A 19,369-nucleotide genomic window follows, 5' to 3' on the forward strand; every position below is an offset into this window, starting at 1 on the left:
CAGGCAAATACTCCAGAGGCCCAGCCTTTTCTTTCTGAGACAGGGTCTCATTAAGTTGCCCAGGTTGGCCTTGACCTTGAGATCCTCTCACATCAGCCTCCTGAGTAGCTTCGAGTAGTGCCACCAGGCCTGGCTCAAACGAAAGTATTAAATGGCTCCTAAGTAACAGAGTCTTCTCCCTACCATCTTAGTTGACCACAGTATTTGGCCCTTGTCTAACCAGGTTTTAAACCACAGATTGAATTTTCAAAAGCCAAGCCAAGAGTCTATAAATCTGTGTGAGCAGCTATCGGAGCCGTGTCCCCTAAGGTCGGACAACCACTCCACCTGGTAGGTCAGCAGTCTCCAGCCTGCCCTGGGTCCTCACTGCTGACACCCCTGGCTGGCTGACTCTGACCTCGGCCTGACCGGTCTCTATTCTAAGTAAGAGTCTCCACACACCTCCTCACACACGAGGTCCACAGTGGCTGGACTCTACCGATCATGGGTGACCCGCCATAAACCTCGCTGTTTCTCTTTCCTCCCCACTCTTGTTCTGCCTGCGCCCTACGTCCTGGAGACTAGCATGGGCGCCTTACAAACATCACTTCTATTTCCCTAACCCCAAAGACAAGCATTATTTCCAGTTTCCATTTTCAGAATTAGAAGTCCTCCGGTTGGTGTGTGGTGTGCCCAAATCCCTGTGGTGACGGCATCAGTCACTTCACAAGGAAGCAAATCCACAAGCATCTGTCACAATGCTTGTGATAGGCATCATGGGAGCATGTCTGCACTAATAAGCACAAACACTGGTTGCCATGGAGTCACTTAAGAACAGAGTAACCTACTCTAAAAGGAGGCTTCATTAACTGCAAACAGCTAAACACAGAAGCTAACCTCAAATTTATATTAACAAAATGCACAAGAAAGTTATAAAAATATTTTATTGATGTTACAGGAAAAAAATCATAGATACTTAAACATTATTAAAAGTGCATATGTTAAAAAATGCTAACAACCCAATAACTTACATAGTGATAAAATCCAAAGTAGCAGGAAACAGTAAATGCTTCCGTTTGGTCCCCTCCCTAAAAAGCTATGACAAATATGAGCTATCCAGTGACTACTAAAGGTGACAACACAGTCCCTTCATACTTGCGTCCAGTCACTTACACAAGGGCAGCTAACCCTCAGCTTCTGGAAACTGTGGGCACACTGTGCTCCAGTAACGGACAACCACTGTCTCCGAATTCTGACAGATTAACACTCCTCAGTTCCGTCTAACACAAACTGCTGACAATCACTTGTTTGAGAACACCCAAGAGAAAGACTGTTTATTCAGATTTCAACAGCAGGTTTAGAAAGTCACGGTTGCCATGGAAACCACTCACTTCAGACACCAGTGCAGGCTAGGCTTCTCCTTCAGGTCAGTGGCACAAGCTGGATGCTTTGTTCACTTTGTTCACGTTCTTAAGTCTGGAAGAAAACAGCATTTACACACCAAGTGAAACACCTTAAGCTCATGAATTTCCATTTAAAGACCAAGCATATGTGACTGGAGAGATGGTGCAGTGGTTGAAAGCACTGGCTGTTCTTGCAGAAGACTGGGACTCAATTCCCAGCACCCACATGAAAGCTCACAACCTCTTTAACTCCACTCCTAAGGGATCCTATGCCTTCTTCTGGCCTCTGTGGGCACCAGATACACATGTGATGTACATACATGATGTCCATACATACACACAAGCAAACACTCATACACACAAATAGAAATATTTAAAAAAGAAAAGAGGACAATCTGCATGCCTGCCACCACCACACAGTTCTCACCGCTAACCAGACACCCAGGAACATGGAAGTCAAAAGCACCCAAACATCTGGAAACTCAACCAACCAGCCAGAGTCCAAGATCTCAGCCACTGTGTGTGTGTGTGTGTGTGTGTGTGTGTGTGTGTGTGTGTGTGTGTGTGTGTGTTTTGGGGGGGGTGAAATCAGGGTCAGCCAAAGCTGTGGTGACAGCCAGCAACTCCTGTCCAACTAGCAACAGCAGGATCGAGTGCATCTCTTCCTTCTGATCACATTCCCCCATGAGGACTGCAGGGCACACACTCCATCAGTTGGGAGTCCTGGTCCTAGTACCACCCATCACTCAGAAGATGACCTCCACTTCCCTGACTGCAATCCATCCTGTCAATTGACTTTCTCCAAATTCAGATGTGAGTGGAATGAAGGGAGGGACCATGTCTTTTTCACTCTAATCACAGCATGACCATTCTCAATACTGTACACTTATTTAATACATGCTATCAACACTCCCACGCAGGGAGGGGTGGGCGTTCACAGAGACACATAAATTCTCTAAATAGTATGAAAAGAACAGAATTTTTTAAAAGATTTATTTTTATGTGCATGAATGTTTTGCCTATATGTATGTAGGTGCATCACATGTGTGCCTGATGTCTGTGGGGGCCAAGGTGTCAGATCTCCTGGAATCAGAGTTACAGATGGTTGTGAGCCATAACATGGATGCTAGGAATTGAACCCAGGTCCTCTGGAAGAGCAACCAGTGATCTTCACCAGTGAGCTACCTCTCTAGCCCCTGAAAGGAATTTTTTTTTAAAAAGGGCTGATATACCCATCTATCCAACATCTACAGAAAATGGTAGAGTTTGTCTCAACTTGGGTAAGATCACCCATTATTCCCATACTACTTCTCTCTAAGAACCATCCAGCCAACAGTCATTCACACACTATAAAATGGCCTCATGTGAACTTATCCACATTAAGACGCACATGCTGTCTTTATGAATTCTTTGAATGGCAGGGTGCCGCCTCTAAAAACCAGGCACTTAGAACGACACCTTGTGAAGGTGGCCTCCGTCCTTGCAGCTGTGCTCAGTGGTGAATGCTTTGGTGCAGAGACAATAGGAAGTGATTCCCAGGCAGTCTGTGGGCGTACTCTCAGGAAGTGACTACAAGGCGTTTTCACAGTTCCCTGTTCCGGACAGCACTCCAGGGATCTTACCTGGAACTTATCCGAGGAGCGAGATGAACATCACGACCCCCATAAACTGAGTGAAGAGCAGCAAGGGGGTGAAGAATGACCACACATTCCACAGAGCCAGGTTGAAGCTGAAAAGAACCCAAAGCAAACAGCTGACAACAGCAACTGAGATGACACAAACATGTCCCACTCCAGAGTCTGGGGTTAAGGAGCTCCATTTGAGAACACCTATCCATGTACCATCTTCAGACACAGCACCACAACATGGTGCCTGTACCAACAGAAGCAGCACAGTTTCAAATAGTACCTGGACCTGGGATCCCACGGGCCATTGAGGGGGCGTGGCTGAGTAGATGTTAAGTCTCTCAGTTAGTGTTGTGGAGTATTTGTTGAACTATGCAAAGACCTGTTGCATTTGTGTAACTGTGTAAAGGTGTGTTTTTACCTTGGCTGCCTAAGGCACCTGACTGGTCTAATAAAAAGCTGAATGGCCAACAGTAAGGGAGGAGGCATAGGCAAGACTGGCGGGCAGGAAGAGTAAGTAGGAGGAGGAATTTACGGTCGGGGAAGAAAGGAAAGGAGACGACAGGCAGATGCCAGGAGCCAGCCAGACAGACAGACAGACACAGAGGAAACAGGAAAGGAGGGCATATAGAATGAAAGAAAGGTAAAAAGCCCTGAGCAAAACGTAGATGAATAGAAACAGGTTAAATTAAGTTAAAAGAGCTAGTGGGACAAGCCTCAGCTAAGACCGAAAATTCATAATTAATAATAAGTCTCCATATCTTTCTTTGGAAAGCTGGTCGGTAACCCAAAGAGAAACTCCAACTATAAACAGCACCCAACACAGGGCCCAAATTTCCACATAGGGCCTGAGAAAACTAGAAAAAAGAAAGAAAAAAAGGCTACGGCTCCTTTAGGAGGCACTGCTGTGCGGCAGGGTACCTGAGCAGCAGCCTTTAGGGTGCCTCTCTAACAGTTTCCCCAGAGTTCTGCTTTCAGAACAACTTCAAGGCTTCTAGCTGAGATGGTCCAGCCTCACAGATTATTCTAGCCAGGACTTCAGACAAGCCCTGCACTTTCCCATCACACAGAGACTGGACAACAAATGCTACAGCTAGTTTTCTTAGGACTTGACCATTATTTCAATTTTCTCAGGGTCCCTGGAGGACGCCGTCACCCACAGGCAACAGGAAGCAGTCTAGAGAACACAGTGCCCACATTCCCAAGAGGCGGGGTTTTGGTCATTCTGTGGTTTATGGATGTTTGTCATCATTTAGTGGGAATATAGGATAAAAAGATAACTATCAGCCGGGCGGTGGTGGCGCACGCCTTTAATCCCAGCACTTTAGGAGGCAGAGACAGGAGGATCTCTGTGAGTTCGAGGCCAGCCTGGTCTACAAAGCTACACAGAGAAACCATCGCGAAAAACCAAAAAAAAAAAAAAAAAAAAAAAAAAAGACAACTATCCTTCAAAACTATTCATCTCAAATATTTTACATTGGTATGGATTTTGCACACTGATAACAAATTTAAGGTTATTTTTGTTATATATATATGTTTCTACTCTTGTTTAAGGTATTGTACCTATGCAGCTCATTTAAAAATGTACTATAAAGTTCTAGTCCTTCAAAGCTATTATTACAACCTGCTTAGGATAATTTTAAAATGTAGGTTAGTAGTTAGTCAAGTTTTGTAGTCATGTTAGGTATGTTTTCAAGGTTAAACAGATAGATAGGTGGCCTTCAAATGCTTCAGAGACCTACAGAATATGGCACTTATAATGTATAATAACCTAAGGACCTTCATGACAGTGAGACATGTCTGCTCCTGGCAGCACCAATCTACTTCATAAAAGGATGATGGGAATTGAAGAATCTCCATATGGAGTTTGCTTTAAGTGTGGCAAAGCCAGTCACTTGGGCAAGAAACTGCCCTTGCCTCACTGCTAAGAGTATACTGTACAAACTGGACAAGCAGGACACAAAGGAAAAAGACTGCCGAACTTTGCTAAGACAAGAAGGGACAGTCCTTCAAAATTCCTGCTTCACAGAAAAGTCTGTTAGATATTCCAGGCTCGTAGGCAGAAGATGGATGCCCCTACGAGGCAGAGGAACCTTGGGTGACTGTCCAGGCAGTCAGCTGCTTCTGTCATCTCTATAGTTTTGGAAGTTGCTTGCTCTGCACTTCTGTTTACTCAGGTAACACTATATCCTTCTCGGGTCTCTGATAGAGTTGAAGATGAGACAGTTATAGTTATAGTTTTCCTTGTTACCTAATTCAGAAAAGAAACATACATAAGAGATGTAAAGTTTATATGGTTGAGAAACATAAAAGCTTAAATTGTTTATCTAAGAAAATGTTTTGAGGTCTAAAAAGATAATTTTGGGTTGGTAATACAAGTTAGGATAGAGCTGGTTGTGGTGGTGCACGCCGGTAGGATTTGCTAAAAAAAAACAAGTTAGGATAGAAAGCAAATTAGGCTCACAACTTCAGACTCACCAAGATGGGATAGATAATGGAGTATTTTCTCTGAATTTGCCAAATGCAAATGAAATAGATATTGTAAATGTAATTCTTACTTGATAACTGTTCTTACTGTATATACTCTTACCATGTTAAAGCTAAAACCTTTCTTTTTAGTTGGACAAAAAGGAGGAAATGCTGCCGAATATTTGTTTAACTATGCATTGCATAGTTATTGTACTGCATTTGTTTAATTATGTAAAGATGTGTTGCTGTTTTACCTTGCCTGATTAAGGCAACTGACTGATCTAATAAAAAGCTGAATGGCGAATAGCAAGGGAAGAGGTATAGGTGGGACTTGTGGGCAGGGAGAGTAAGTGTCTTTATTTGGGAAGTTGGATGGTGGCCCTAAGAAAATTTCAACTACAAGTTAGCATGTGGGATGGACCACAAACTCAAATGGCTGCACTCAAATGGCTTTATCATCTCAGGCATCATTATAAGAAAAAGGTGAAATGACTCTTAAAACAGAATAGAAAAGCAATGGTGTAGACGATGCTGTAAGTCTTCATTGTGGAAAAACAGTATTCTTGTCACCAAATGAAATAAAACATTTTCTAAAAGCAAGAGTTTCAGTAACTGAACTGACAGGAGGAGAAGCTACCAGGGGAAACCATAAAACAAATGAATAAGCTCTCCAGTCAGTTATGGGTTTTAATATACAATCCTGGATAAATATAGATGTCAAATAACCACAAGCCACGGGTCTAAAACTAATCTGACATTTCTTGGGATGCTCCCACTACAGGAGACAAAACAACCTCGCTGGTCCACCCTCACCACAGAAAGGGTAACACTGACCTCAAACTGGCAAGCAGCCCAACTACAGCTGAAACTGGGTCAAAGAAAGTGCATTTATGCAGAATATACACATACCTTTAGGACTTTTGTACAAAAAAAAAATCAGGATCTACTTTACATAAAGAAAAGCCAAAGAGCTGAAGCTTTGTTTTCTCTAAATGAGAGATATTTTTCTATAACTTAAAGGCTTTTCTTCAGTGAGCAAGTATTACTTTTTTTTCCTAGCCTCTCTTCTTCACTGAGCACCTGTGGACTTACAAAGGTAGGTTCACTTGGCACTGTGTGAACATGAAATTAGCCGGGTGGGCAACAGGGAATGGGCTGAGCAGTCCTGGCGTGTGCACACTGTGAAAGACGTGTAACCTTGAAAAGGCACAGCTACTCCTACACTGTGCCACTAGACACTCAGGGAAAAAGAGGACAGGTGTCCCTTCAGACCTGGGGATCATTAGCTCCAAGATCTTGCAGAGACACAAATCTCCAAATGCTGAAAGAATACTGAATCTGCAGATCATCTGTACCTTGGTGATCGTGACGGCACCACATACTGTGAACTGCTACACAATGCACCATTTCTATGTTGGTTAGAGAACAAGAGAGAGAAAAGGTCTGCACATGCTCAACACAGATGGCATTCACTTTGGGGGACAGTGGCTGGTTGAATCCATGAATATGGAACCCACAGATAAAGACAGAGACAGCTCAACCACTTGAGAAGAGTCTGATGCTATCTAATGACGCTGGAGGTATGTACACTTGGGTGATGCACTGACTTCACCCTTCTGGGTATATGCACACTCATGTAAGGCCAACAGAGAACAGGAGTGATCTTAATGGCATCCTTCAAAACAACACCAACTATGAACAGCCTGACTGTGTGGCAGCATAACAGATACACTAGGACTCGGCCACACAGTGGATGACAAATGGCAATGAACAAGTGCTGGGAGAAAACACCAAGTCAACAGCACACACTTCTCCTATGAGTTAAATGTTAAAGAATGGCGACTGTACAAATCACCTTCTCTAAGTTCAGAACACAGACAAACGAAACAGTGCTTATGGGATGCAAAAGTAGTATGTGCAGCGTTTGCATGGGCAGGAAGGTACAGCGAAGCAAGGGTCAGGAGTGATCACCAGGACGGAGGCTCCGCTCTTCCCTGACCAAAGTGAGATCTGCAGCAGCGCTCAATTCATGACTAATTCATTCAGCTGCACTTGGCGTTCCTTTTGTGTGTCTTAGCCATCACAATGAAAGGCACTTAATAAACAAAACACAGAGTGTGTCCAGAGGTCGCCAACTGTGTCTCAAATCACTAAGGCAGATTAAGAGAGAAAGAAATGAGGAGAGGAGACCCCAAAGGACAGAGTACCTGGGAACCCCTACCCTGTTGCTTAATTTAGGTTCTGGGTTACGTTCCTCATTACTGACCACAGGAGGACTGCTTTTCACTCACATTCAGCCTTTCAACAGCCACTCACCAAATCCCCGCTGCGATGAAAGTCGCGGTTGTGATGGGTACCAGCATGGGGTACTTGACATCGTACTCTTCAATCCCCCGGTACCACTCCAGATAGACTATGCAGTAAAAGGCGATGGACAGGCTGACAAACAGCAGGGCCCCGCCCAAGAGAAACCAGCTGTGGAGACAAAGAAGAAGAGAGAGCTGACGGCCCTGGGAGAAGCAGCAGAGACTTCCATGGCCTCCGTCTTTGGGTATGAGGTCATGTCTTCTGCCTCTAAGAGCACACTGTGCTGAGGCCAGGCCTACGGTTTCAACTTTCTCTCATCCCCAGAGCCCTGCCTCAGTGTTTGATGTCTACACTGTCTCTGCCACAGAAGGGCATGTGGTCCCAAACCCCACTTATCGCTGTGGTTCATCCAACACATAATCTGTGTGCAATCAGTTTTAACGGCCACTTCTAGGAAAGCCTAATAAAAAGAGACACACCTAAAGCCCTGAAAAGTCTACTTTCCCAGCACAGGCTCTCTAGGCAACACTCCCAGGTGTTCCCGACATCCCGCACACACGCCTACCCAGCAGCAGTGCAGCCTGGTAATCAGTCTGCTACAGCAGAAAATGAGCTGCTGGAATCAGAAATGCCCCCGCCTCCATGCCAGACCCATCCTGGACTCGTCCCAAGTTCTAATGAAAGAAAAAGCACTCGGTAACGTGGCATTTCAGGTACTCTCCTCTCTCCCAGCGGGTTCTAAACCAGCCAAGAGATGAGGTTTGCTGGCTGACCAAAATGTGTCAGTTTTGTTGTCACTGATGGAGCTGAGAGAAGAGCATGGCTTTGGATAGTGGACAGTAACAAAGCCTGGATTGACACTAAATCCCACACACAGACTTATTTCTAGGTTCCAGACAACAAGGAAAATCTCTACCCTGTTAGTGTTACCTCTGCAGAATGAAAGCACAGAAAGCCAGAGGAGTCTGAAGGAAGCCTGAAGGAAGCAGACGCCCAAGAGTGGTGCTGGGTTCCAGTTCTTCATCTACAACTCACTTAGGCAAGTCACAAGACCCACCAGGGAATGGTGAATAGGATGGAAGGATGGGGAGGGGACTGGTATTTAAAGAAATGCCTCCTCATAGAAGAGCAAGCGGTCCCTTCCCCAGGATTTAAATGAACTCCCTCAAGCTTCATACCCTTAACAGCTCGTTCCTTCTGTCTGCTTGGTTTCCTCCACAAGCAGTCTATGACCACAAGACTTCTTTGAGGACTGTATTTCCCATAATTCAGCAAGACTGAATTCCTGTCTCCATCTTTTATGGCCCTACTGTTAGGTCCAGTCACCGCTCTTGGCACTAAACAGAGCCCTCATGCGCCAGCTGTGACATCACCAACATCACCCCCTTTTCTGATATATCTGATGGCCTCCAAACTATTCACACAGGATCCACAATTGCTACATCACGGTCAACTCCTGGGATGACAGATAGGGCTCTCTGCCCCTGGGTATGAAGCGTTTTTAACACCAGGACTCTGACCAAAGACTCCTCCCACTGACCTTCAAGGCAACTCTGAGTCACACCCTCTAATCACCCCCTTCTTCACTACTCTGAAACACACCTTCCTCAGGCCACAGTCCTCACTCCTCTAGTTCTCAGGCCTTTTTTCTCCAGTCGTCTGGAGGCACAAGTGACAATTTTAAATTACATAGAGTCAGCTAACATTGTACTTGTGGGGGTTATGGGAAGTGGGGATACATGAGAGGACCATGAGATAGGAAGAAGACAATTAAGATGTTACATACGCTAAATCCCCAGAACTCACTGTAAGTGAAAAGCTGCACCCTTTGGCTAACATGTCCTAGTCTTCTCTATATCATCAGTAGTTGCCTCCAATATCATGTCTGACAGAGACTAACAATTAAATGGGTTTTGGGGTGTGTGTGTGTGTGTGTGTGTGTGTGTGTGTGTGTGTGTGTGTGTGTGTGTATGCCAGAGGTCAACAATGGGTGTCTTTCTCAGTCGCTCTCTACATTGTTTTTAAGACAGGGTCTCTCACCAGACTTGGAGTTCACTGATTCAGCTGGACTGAGTGACCAACAAGTCCAGGGATCTTCTCTTCACCTACCCAGAACTGGAATGACAGGCAGACACCAACAAACTGGCTTTTTTCTTTTTTTGAAATATAGGTTCCGGTGATCAAACTCAGGTTGACATGCTTGTAACAGCAAGCACTTCCAACTGAGCCATCTCTTAACTCTTCTGAGTATTCAACTGACAAACTGTTACATGCAAAACAAGAAGCAAAAAGGCTTTTTTGTTGTCTTTTATTCTGGCTGTCCAGGAACTCACTCTGTAGACCAGGCTAGCCTTGAACTCAGAGATCAAGCTGCCTCTGCCTCCCGAATGCTGGTATTTAAGGTGTACACCCTATGCCTGTCGAAACAAGATTTTCTTACCTATTAGTGTGGAAATTTTCTTTAAAGGTTTTAAAGAAATCAACGTAATAGGTTACAACGATGGATGCCAAAATCCAGAATCCAGAATGAATGTTAAGTCTTGGAAGAGGTTTCTCCTTTATCTCATCAGCTGTGGAGGTTTCTGCAAAATAGGGGAGATTTTTGAGTTTTGAACTTAACCGGTTTTTTAGGCCATATAAAGTCATCTCCTGGAACTTCCCAGTAACTAGAATCGCTCCCACTATCGCATCAGTTCCTTCAGCAAGACCATCAAAGTAAGTTTATATGTAGGGGCAGAGATGTAGCCTGGTGGTAGAATACATGTTTAACATGCATGAGGTCCTAAGTTCTATGTCAAGAACCAACCAAACAAACAACAGTAACACAGTAATGGTGGATTTACATTTGCTGAATTAGTTAATATGAGCTCACTAGAAAATATGCCCAATATATTAATTACTCCTTCTAAATGACCTTGGAATCACATTTACACCTTCATAACCTTTTGGATATCACAATACCACCCAGAGTATGGGAATTTATTTCACATTTCCTCTAGGAAAGTAATTAGTCATGTTAACCAAGAAAAATGTCAGATGTATGGAGATGAGAAGATTCAGTGGGTAAAGTGCTTGCAGCACAAACATGAGAACCTGAGTTCATCCCCAGCACCCACATAAAACTGAACATGGCAGTAGATGCCTGTCACCCCACTGCTGGGCCAGAGACAGGTAGATCCTGGGGCCAAGGGAGACTGGGGCTCAAAAAAAAAAAATGTGGAGACTGACAGAGGAAGATGCCCAGTGTCAATCTCTGGCCTCCAAAAGTGCTTGTACCAATAAGTGCAAGAGCATGCACTAAAAAAAAGAGGGAATGCTACATACAATAAAAATTATACCAAAATATTTTAGAACGGTATGCCAGAGCTCTAACCCCTGAACAAAGCATGGTCTGCTGCACAGATGATAGGCAATTCATTTCTCTCCCTGCAAATCAAAATGAGGGGATCCTGACATGCCCTCTCTGTATTGCCACATGAGGACCACTGGTCTCCAAGTGAGCTAGCTTCAGATCTGGATTCTGATAGTACTATCTATTCTGATAGAGGTTAGTACTAACACGAGTTCTTGAAGGTATTTTGAAAATGCATATATTGTGATGTCTTGGCCCAATGCTGCCAGTATTTTGAAAAGCTAATAGATAAGCAAAGGGTTTTTTTTTTTTACAACATCCAGGTCAAATATCTCTAAAATGAACGGTCTCTCATCCTTTGGAATTCTTCCTTACAAGCAAAAATACATCATGAGTTGTAGTTTGTACCCAAATGGTGGCATGCCATACATTGTTCTGCGCTTCCCTCTGAAAACCGCCCACAGGGATATATAAAAGCTTATCTGGCTAGGCATGGTGGCGCATGCCTGTAATCCCAGCATTCGGGAGGCAGAGGCAGACGGATCTCAGTGAGTTCGAGGCCAGCCTGGTCTACAAAGCAAGTCCCAGGACAGCCAGAGCTGTTACACAGAGAAACCCTGTCTCGAAAAACCAATCAATCAATAAAAAATAAAAATAAATAAATTTTATAAGCCTATCTGATGGTAGAGATACATCCGATCTAAACGTATTTAGCTAGCTTTCTGCTGACAGGCAGCTAGGCATCTCCTAGGCACTGCAATCCGTACCGTATTACAAGCAAAGCTGAAATGAAACACTCTGCGCACGTCTCTGTATACGTTCTTGGGTTAATTCTTCAGACTAAGAAACTACTGTTGGTTTTAGTGTTAAAGGGTGTTGCCAAACCCGTGTTAAGTCAGCTCGCCACAGAATGCGGAAGCGCAGCTCAGAGGAGGATGCAAGAGTTGCAAGACCTGTGGAGACCCTGGACACAGACTCGCAGCCCTACTTGGTAAGCCCTGGGACCCAGAGCCCGTGGAGCCTCACCTGGTCTGGCGTCGTCCTCACAGTCCAGCCCCGCTTCGGAAGGAAACAGGTAACGCCTCCGGAGCTGCTCCCGAGCCCACGGAGCGTCCATCTTGGCGCCCGCCAGTGCGACGGAAGTGACGGCACGCAGCACTTCCGGCGCCAGCTCCTTGGGCGGAACCTCCCGGCGTCCTGATTGGAACTGTATTCCCCTTGCGATTTTAGTTGACCCAGAACTTTAAAATACTGATCTCTGGTCTCAGGCGCAGCGAGTCCCGGGGTTATTCCGATCTATGGAAGCTCTGGACGACCAAGATTAGCCTTGCTTCTGGCTAAGCGGTCGGAGAGCATCCAGTTCCCAGTATCTAAACGCAGAAAATAACCTTTTGTTCAAGCCTGAACTTCCAAACATCAGTCTCCTGACTACTCCTGTTCTGTAGGATTTGCCTTCCTAGTCTAGGATGGGTTGTGGGCAGTTCCAGGAAGAGCAAAGAACCACCAGATCAGGGAGAAACGACCACTGAGGTTAAAATGAATTTGTCTCCCAGTTTACCAGAAGAAAGCAGGATGGTGACAGGGTTTCATTCAGCATTCTGAACCCCAAAGATAAGGTGGGTTTTGTTTTGTTTTTTTCTAACAAATGCCTTTAAGGTTGTTTTATAGAAGTCTAATGTTTCACGCGCTTCCTTGGAGTAGCGCGCACTAGTAACTCAGAGACAGATCCCCAAGTTCCATTTGCATAACGTGGAAGTATGAAAGAGCATGCATGCAGTCAGACTGTGACTCTTGAGGGTGCTCCCCACCCAGGCATGTGATGACACCTTTTGCCTCCAGAGTCTACATTTCCCCATATAAATAAACTTCAGCTTGTTCTGCTTTCTGGGAGTCAGTTTGGGAGGCAATCTTCCATGTTCCTGTTTGTTGCAAATACATTTCGCTGCCATCCCTACTTTGGTGTTCTGTTCCTTTTGACTCTCACCAAGAGGTGGACCCATTGAGTCTGGTGACACTGACAAACTGAGTGACTTTGGGCAAGAAAGGAACCTCTCTGAGACTGTTTGCTTTTCTGCCTAATAGACATTATATCCACCTCAATATCTGACTTGTTGGGCTTTAAGAGAAGATCACTGGTTTGTGGCTCCTGTGAGCCCTCTTCTCCCTGCTTGTGAAAAATGGCCCTATCTAGACTGTGGGAACCAGACTGCTTTTCCAGTCGATTGCCCCTACCACCCAGTGCCCATGATCTGCATTTCATTGGTTCGCGACTTTTTTCCTCTATCAATAATCCTATTGTTTATTCTCCTACTCTTTCCCTAGTGAGTCATGAGCTGAGAAATTTTGTGCTTAACCATTCAAGCGTTTATTGCACCTGCTGTTTACTAAGACTGTCATGCAGGAGCTAGGCTATGGAGACGGAGATGAGTAAGACTTGACCTTGTGCCGGGCGGTGGTGGCGCACGCCTTTAATCCAGCACTCGGGAGGCAAAGCTAGGCAGATCTCTGTAAGTTCGAGGTCAGCCTGGTCTACAGAGCAAAATCCAGACAGACACCGAAACTACACAGAGAAACCTGTCTTGAAAAAAAGAAAGGAAGGAAGGAAGGAAGGAAGGAAGGAAGGAAGGAAGGAAGGAAGGAAGGAAGAAAGAAAGAAAGAAAGAAAGAAAGAAAGAAAGAAAGAAAGAAAGAAAGAAAGAAAGAAAGAAAGAGAAAGAAAGGAAGAAAGAAAGAAAAATTGACCTTGCTTTAGAGGTACCCCTGGTTCAAAAGTGACCTGAGACATAGAAGATAGAACAGTGCTATTAGAAATGTCCAAAAGTGTTTCATAAATGCAGCCATCGTTTTCTGACCAGCTACTTGTAGTAAATGATGAAGACAGAGGTAGGAATGTAGTGGTGGAGACAGTGTTGGTATGGTGCCATTACAGAAATGCTATATATGGGGTTATGGGAGTATGGAAGAAAGGTGATGTGCTCTGCCAGGGTGTGTGAGGAAGCCAGAGAAGTGGGCTGACTATAGTGCTACCTCCCAGAAGGAAAATCTGCATTAGTCAGTGAGCACTCTTTAATATTGTCTCTATGCTGTGGGGATTGGTGAAGAAAGAGTAAGAGAAGAGTTGAGTTTCTCTGAATTTGTTTTTGTTGTGACTTTAGCCTTTCTGCATCCTTTGAGGCCAAGAGCAACAGCTGAGCAGATCATATGGCCTTCCTAAACAATAAGTCCTCTTTCCTGGTTTTCTTTTCTTTCCAGGATCCTAAAGAACTAGATTCAGCTCCTCTTTGCCCTCCCTTTCTTTTTCTTGTACAAGGTTAGAAGCCTTGTTAACAGAAAAGTCAGTTTGTCCCATCAACTACAGACTTCTGTTTGTCTCCTAAAAGAAGGGTCACCGCTGGGCCTCCCTTGAAACTGGATATTCCCAGGAGAATCACAGCCATTCTGAAGTTCCCATATGTGGTATATTTGGGTCAGGTCAAGTTTCCCCTCTGGTGTTTTCAGCGACTTTGTATTTAGATCTGAAATCCTTCCAGGATTTCCCCCCTGGTATTTTTTAACAGCACTGCTTTTACACCATATTGATGATACTTAAAAGCTGATTGGAACCAGTCCAGTATTTAATGACATCTTCTCTGCTGAGGCCCCTCTCCTAAGTTCTTCGGTGTATTCACTGTGACACTTTAATTATAGATATGCGATACAGGCTGCAACCAACAAAGAAATTTTCATTTTCAATGTTGATTATCTGTGGGAGAAAATGAATTTGACTCTGACCTCTGCCCATTAACCATCTAGTTAAGTCCACATGTTTATAGACCATTGAATCCTGCTCCATTTCTGTGGGTTCTTGGTCAAGTGATTTCAGTGTGATAATGTACCAGTCTATTCATCCATAAAGCTGCATACACTCAAATGGAGATAACGCCATTCCGAGAGCATTACTCCATGCCTGTTGTGGCCTGTGCATCCAAACAGTGGTGGCTGCTGTTCTCTACACCCAGATCTCACTTACCAGCCTGCAACATCATCTGACACTTGCCTTTGTGCTCTCTCTCTCCTCTCTCTCTCTCTCTCTCTCTCTCTCTCTCTCTCTCTCTCTCTCTCTCTCTCTCTCTCTCTCTCTCTCTGTGTGTGTGTGTGTGTGTACCTGTACCTGTACCTGTACCTGCTGATGTTTGAACCCATGGTTGTGCGTTTGCCAGGGAAGTGTTCTAAACACTGAACTATATTTCCAACCCTGATCCACTTGCTCATTTCTTCATCAAGTTCCTTGTCTTTGAACTCTAGATCCTCACTGTTCGTGTCATCCTTCCAAGAATTATGAAGCTTGATTTTTCATTCCTCACTTAACAAATTCTCCTCAGTTAGGCTGGAGTAGAAGTAGTCATGTCCTCATTGTCTGGTAAATATTGAGCACACATCAGGGACTCCATCACCTGCTTTCAGTTTGGACCTAATAACAGACAACTCCCCCACCTTTCTTCCTCTCTGCTGTGGTCCTACTCAGTTTTCAAGAGGCTTGCCCTGTCTCAGAGGAGCATGACCAAGACCCAACCTCTCGGTCCTGGGAATTGATGCTGAGCTATTGAGAAGATCTTCTCTGGTACTTTGGTCACCTGTGAGGTCAGTGTGAACTGGAAACATGGAGGAGCCCATCTAGGAAAGGAGCCCTGAAAGGCTAACTGAGAGCATTATTCCCACTCGTGGATCATCCTGAGTCCTAGTTATCCCAGATAATAATATGAACCCCAGAAGACTGTGGAGATGGTTCAGTGGTTAAGAGTACTTGCTGTTCTTGCCAGAGACCCAAGTTCCATTCCCAGCACCCACATCAGGCAGCTCACTACCAACCACCTATAACTCTTAACAACTGGATGCCTCCAAAGGCACCAGCACACATGTGAACAACACCACACACACACACACACACACACACACACACACAGAGAGAGAGAGAGAGAGAGAGAGAGAAAACTAATCTCAGTATGAGCTCTGGAGCAGGTGGCCTCGCTGGCCATCATTACTGGCTGTGGTAGTTTGAGTAAGAATGGCCCTGTGGAGTTGTATATTTGAATGCTTAGTCACCAGGGAGTGGCACTATTTGAGAAGGATTGGAAGGATTAGGGGGTGTGGCTTTATTGGAGTAGGTGTGACTGTTATTATCCATTGCTGAGAGTTTATACATTTTCTCTTAAATTCCCCACCACACACATTTTAATTCTATGAGTGCATGTGTTTGTATGTTGGTGGGTGCACATCCATGTGCAAGTGCTTATGGAGGGCAGAGGGAAACCTCATGTATCATCCTTAGGAAGGCTGGCCACTTCTTTGAGACAGGGTCTGTCATTGGCTTGCAACTCACCAAGTAAGCTAGGCTAGTTGGCCAGTGAATCCCAGAGATCACATTGTCTCCATTTCCCTGGTGCTGGGCTTACAGCCATTTAACCACTATCCCTGGTTATTTCCCATGAATTCTGGTGATCAAACTCAGCTCCTCACACTTGAGAGACAAGCACTCCACCAACTGAGCCAGCTCCTGCCACATGCTGTTTTGAGTGGTGGTGTAATTTGGATAAAAAGTGTTCCCCCTACAGGCTCATTAGTCTAGACACTGGGTTGCTGGGGAGGTTGTGCAGCCATGCTGAGGAGAGGTGTAACTAATGGTGTCACTGGGAGGCAGAACCTTTGAGGATTGTGGCCCTGCCCTACTTCAGGTCTGGTCCCATTCCCTGCTTCCTTCTGCTGCCCTGATGTACGGAACCCTGCTGGGACCTTCCCCAGGCTTTCCCTGCAAGGATGGACTGCAATCACCAGCCCAAAAATAGCCTTCTCTTAAGTTTCTATTAGCCATTCTGCCCAGCAAGGGGAAGAATAACTAACACAAGTGATTTCCTGTTCTTACAACCCTGTGGCCAGACTGGTGAAGCCCTCTTCTTTCTCTGTGCCCTGTAGATGGGCAAGCAGGTTGTGAGAACCTCCAGGAAAGCTGATACATGCACAGCTCTGAGTGAATGCCTATCACCTGGGAAGTGCCCAATAAGTGTTAATATATATCATTTCAAAGCCTTTCATTCTAAGAAGAAAGCATGGTGAAAAATAATGCCCTCACTCATAAATAAAATAATGAAGGGGCCTGGAGAGATGGCTCAGCAGTTAAGAGCACTGGCTCCTGTTCCAGAGGACCCAGGTTCAATTCCCAGCAGCCACATGGCAGCTCACAGCTGTCTCTAACTCCAGTTCCAGGGGAGCTGACACCCTCACACAGACACAACAACCAATGCACAGAAAAAATAAAAATAAATAGTTTTTAAAATGAGTGAAATGTGTAGCTCTTCACACACGTGTCTATTTCCACAACAAAATCTATAGCGTTACCAAGGCATAGAAAGATCAAATATTAACATCATGCAATATCTTTTAATGATATCAATAAAAAAACATTCTCACCAGCAGGGGGCAGAAGAAGCCGACCATCTTCAGCATTCCCTCCAACAATGAACTGGATCAATTTGATAAGTGTTTCCCAGTAGATTGTTAGAGAAAATTATGATTTTTAATACGCTTTTCTCTGTCTACATATATTTCACATGTTCATTGTTTATACATAAATGTGTAACTTTTGGGAGCATTTTCTCCTTGCTTACTTTCACCATGGATATTTGTGAATATCAGATCTACTTTGCTGATTTATTTTAACATTTCAGTTCGATCATCTTCATACCTTGCATTTTTGTCCTGTGCTTCACTTCGTATAGCTGTGACAACAGCTTCTGAAGGGCTTTACTCACTAGAAGGGTCTAAGTGGAAAAGGGCAGTTCATGGGCCATGCCTTTTGAGATGTCACTTACCATTGCCAACAGCAATCCAACCGTATTAATGGACAGTTCCAGTACTAAATAATTCATAAGTTTGAAATTGTCCTTCTGAGTAGCGTGACTTTGCATCATCCCACTTTCTCCTGCTCAGGACACATGAATCACCCCTTTGTTTGGAATATCTGCGTTGTCTGCATTAGCCACCCTGTGGGAAGGGGACAGACAGACAGACAGGGGCACACAGAGAGACAGAGAGATTTATACAACTTTCATTCCAATACATTCATTATGGTTGTTCTGTTATATTCATAGTTATTGTTGTTAGTACCTTACTCTGCCTAACATATAAATTGACTATAATATGCTCACGTATTTATAGGAAGACAGAATGTATGTGGGCTTCAATGCCACTGCAGCTTCAGGCATAGCTGAGTTCTTAGACCATCACCACAGATCAGAGAGCCCGTCACTCTAATACCCAGAAGACAGTCTATATTGTAAATATCACTTGAGCACACCCATGAGCTTGGTTATTACTTCTAAACAGTTAGTCACTTAACTACCCTGGAAAAAAAATTTTGACTAATAAACCACAATGATAGACAGCCCCATTAACTCCCAAGGCCAGGCAGCCAGTGGAGAAGAACAGGGCGACCCCTGGCTGTCTGTTTCAGGTAGGTGACAGGTGTTGGTCTCAGTTGACTAACCTGGCCAGGAAGAATACCATTCCTGAGACTGCAAGAAAAGAGGCATCAGGAAGCAGGGACCTGGCTGGGGACCGAGGGACCTGGCTGGGGACCGAGACACCTGGTGGGCAGGCAACTTTAACTGTATGTGTCTCCAGGTGCTCCTGGAGATTTCTGGCCAATCTGGGAGTGTTGGTTCTGTGAAAGGACAGTTTCTATGGTGAAATTCCCTCATTGGAATTGTAAGCCACCATCCTGCTGGCAAAGCTAGAGGAGATGGAGGTATACCCTGGTGAAACTGTTTGTGCCCAACATACCTAGAATTAGACTGCTGATGTCAGTTTTGGTCACTGGTATACATGGGGCCAAACAGAATGAACTCATTTTTCCCCCTTTCAGTAAAAGAAAAGACCCTGGGGCTGAGGAAATGACTCCATTGATAAAGTTCCTGCCATGCAGGGGTGAGACCTGTATTCAGATCCTGAGCCCATGCATGAAGCTAGATGTGGAGTATGTGCCTATAAACCCAGAGCTGAGGGCAAGGTGTGTGTGGAGGCTGATAGATGCCTGAAGCTCATTGGCTGGCTAGCCTTGCCAAACTGGGGAGCTTCCGGTTCAGTGAGCAACCCTGTGTCAAACAATAAAAGTGAACAAAATTAAGCAGGCACGAAAACTTCTTATGGATTGCAACTACTTGGTAAGGTAATTTTAAAATGTAACTTAAGAGGAAACTTAA

At 44.7% G+C, this 19,369-nt stretch overlaps 1 protein-coding gene across 1 annotated transcript; it reads right to left on the reverse strand.

The window, feature by feature from the left end:
• Positions 1–905: 905 nt before the first annotated feature.
• On the reverse strand, positions 906–12,292 carry Tmem128 (transmembrane protein 128). The gene is made up of 5 exons (XM_052736038.1): positions 12,162–12,292; positions 10,224–10,365; positions 7,793–7,951; positions 3,005–3,111; positions 906–1,455 (listed from the first exon to the last, which is right to left on the reverse strand). The coding sequence occupies exons 1-4, from the start codon at positions 12,250–12,252 to the stop codon at positions 3,012–3,014; spliced, it is 492 nt and encodes a 163-aa protein (XP_052591998.1). The 5' UTR covers positions 12,253–12,292; the 3' UTR covers positions 906–1,455; positions 3,005–3,011.
• Between the last annotated feature and the right edge of the window lie 7,077 nt (positions 12,293–19,369).

The sequence above is a fragment of the Peromyscus californicus genome, unplaced genomic scaffold (assembly GCF_007827085.1).
Source record: "Peromyscus californicus insignis strain IS unplaced genomic scaffold, ASM782708v3 Scaffold_13__1_contigs__length_99412109, whole genome shotgun sequence".
In the NCBI taxonomy this organism is placed as follows: Eukaryota; Metazoa; Chordata; class Mammalia; order Rodentia; family Cricetidae; genus Peromyscus; species Peromyscus californicus.

Bases quoted from the DNA above. Each gene is read 5' to 3' on its own strand.
- Tmem128 (XM_052736038.1), bottom strand. From the start codon at position 12,252: ATGGACGCTCCGTGGGCTCGGGAGCAGCTCCGGAGGCGTTACCTGTTT. The intron at 10,366-12,161 runs GTGAGGCTCCAC...CCTATTTTGCAG, and splicing joins TGAGGACGACGCCAGACCAG to AAACCTCCACAGCTGATGAG. The intron at 7,952-10,223 runs GTAAGAAAATCT...TTGTCTCCACAG, and splicing joins GAAAATTTCCACACTAATAG to CTGGTTTCTCTTGGGCGGGG.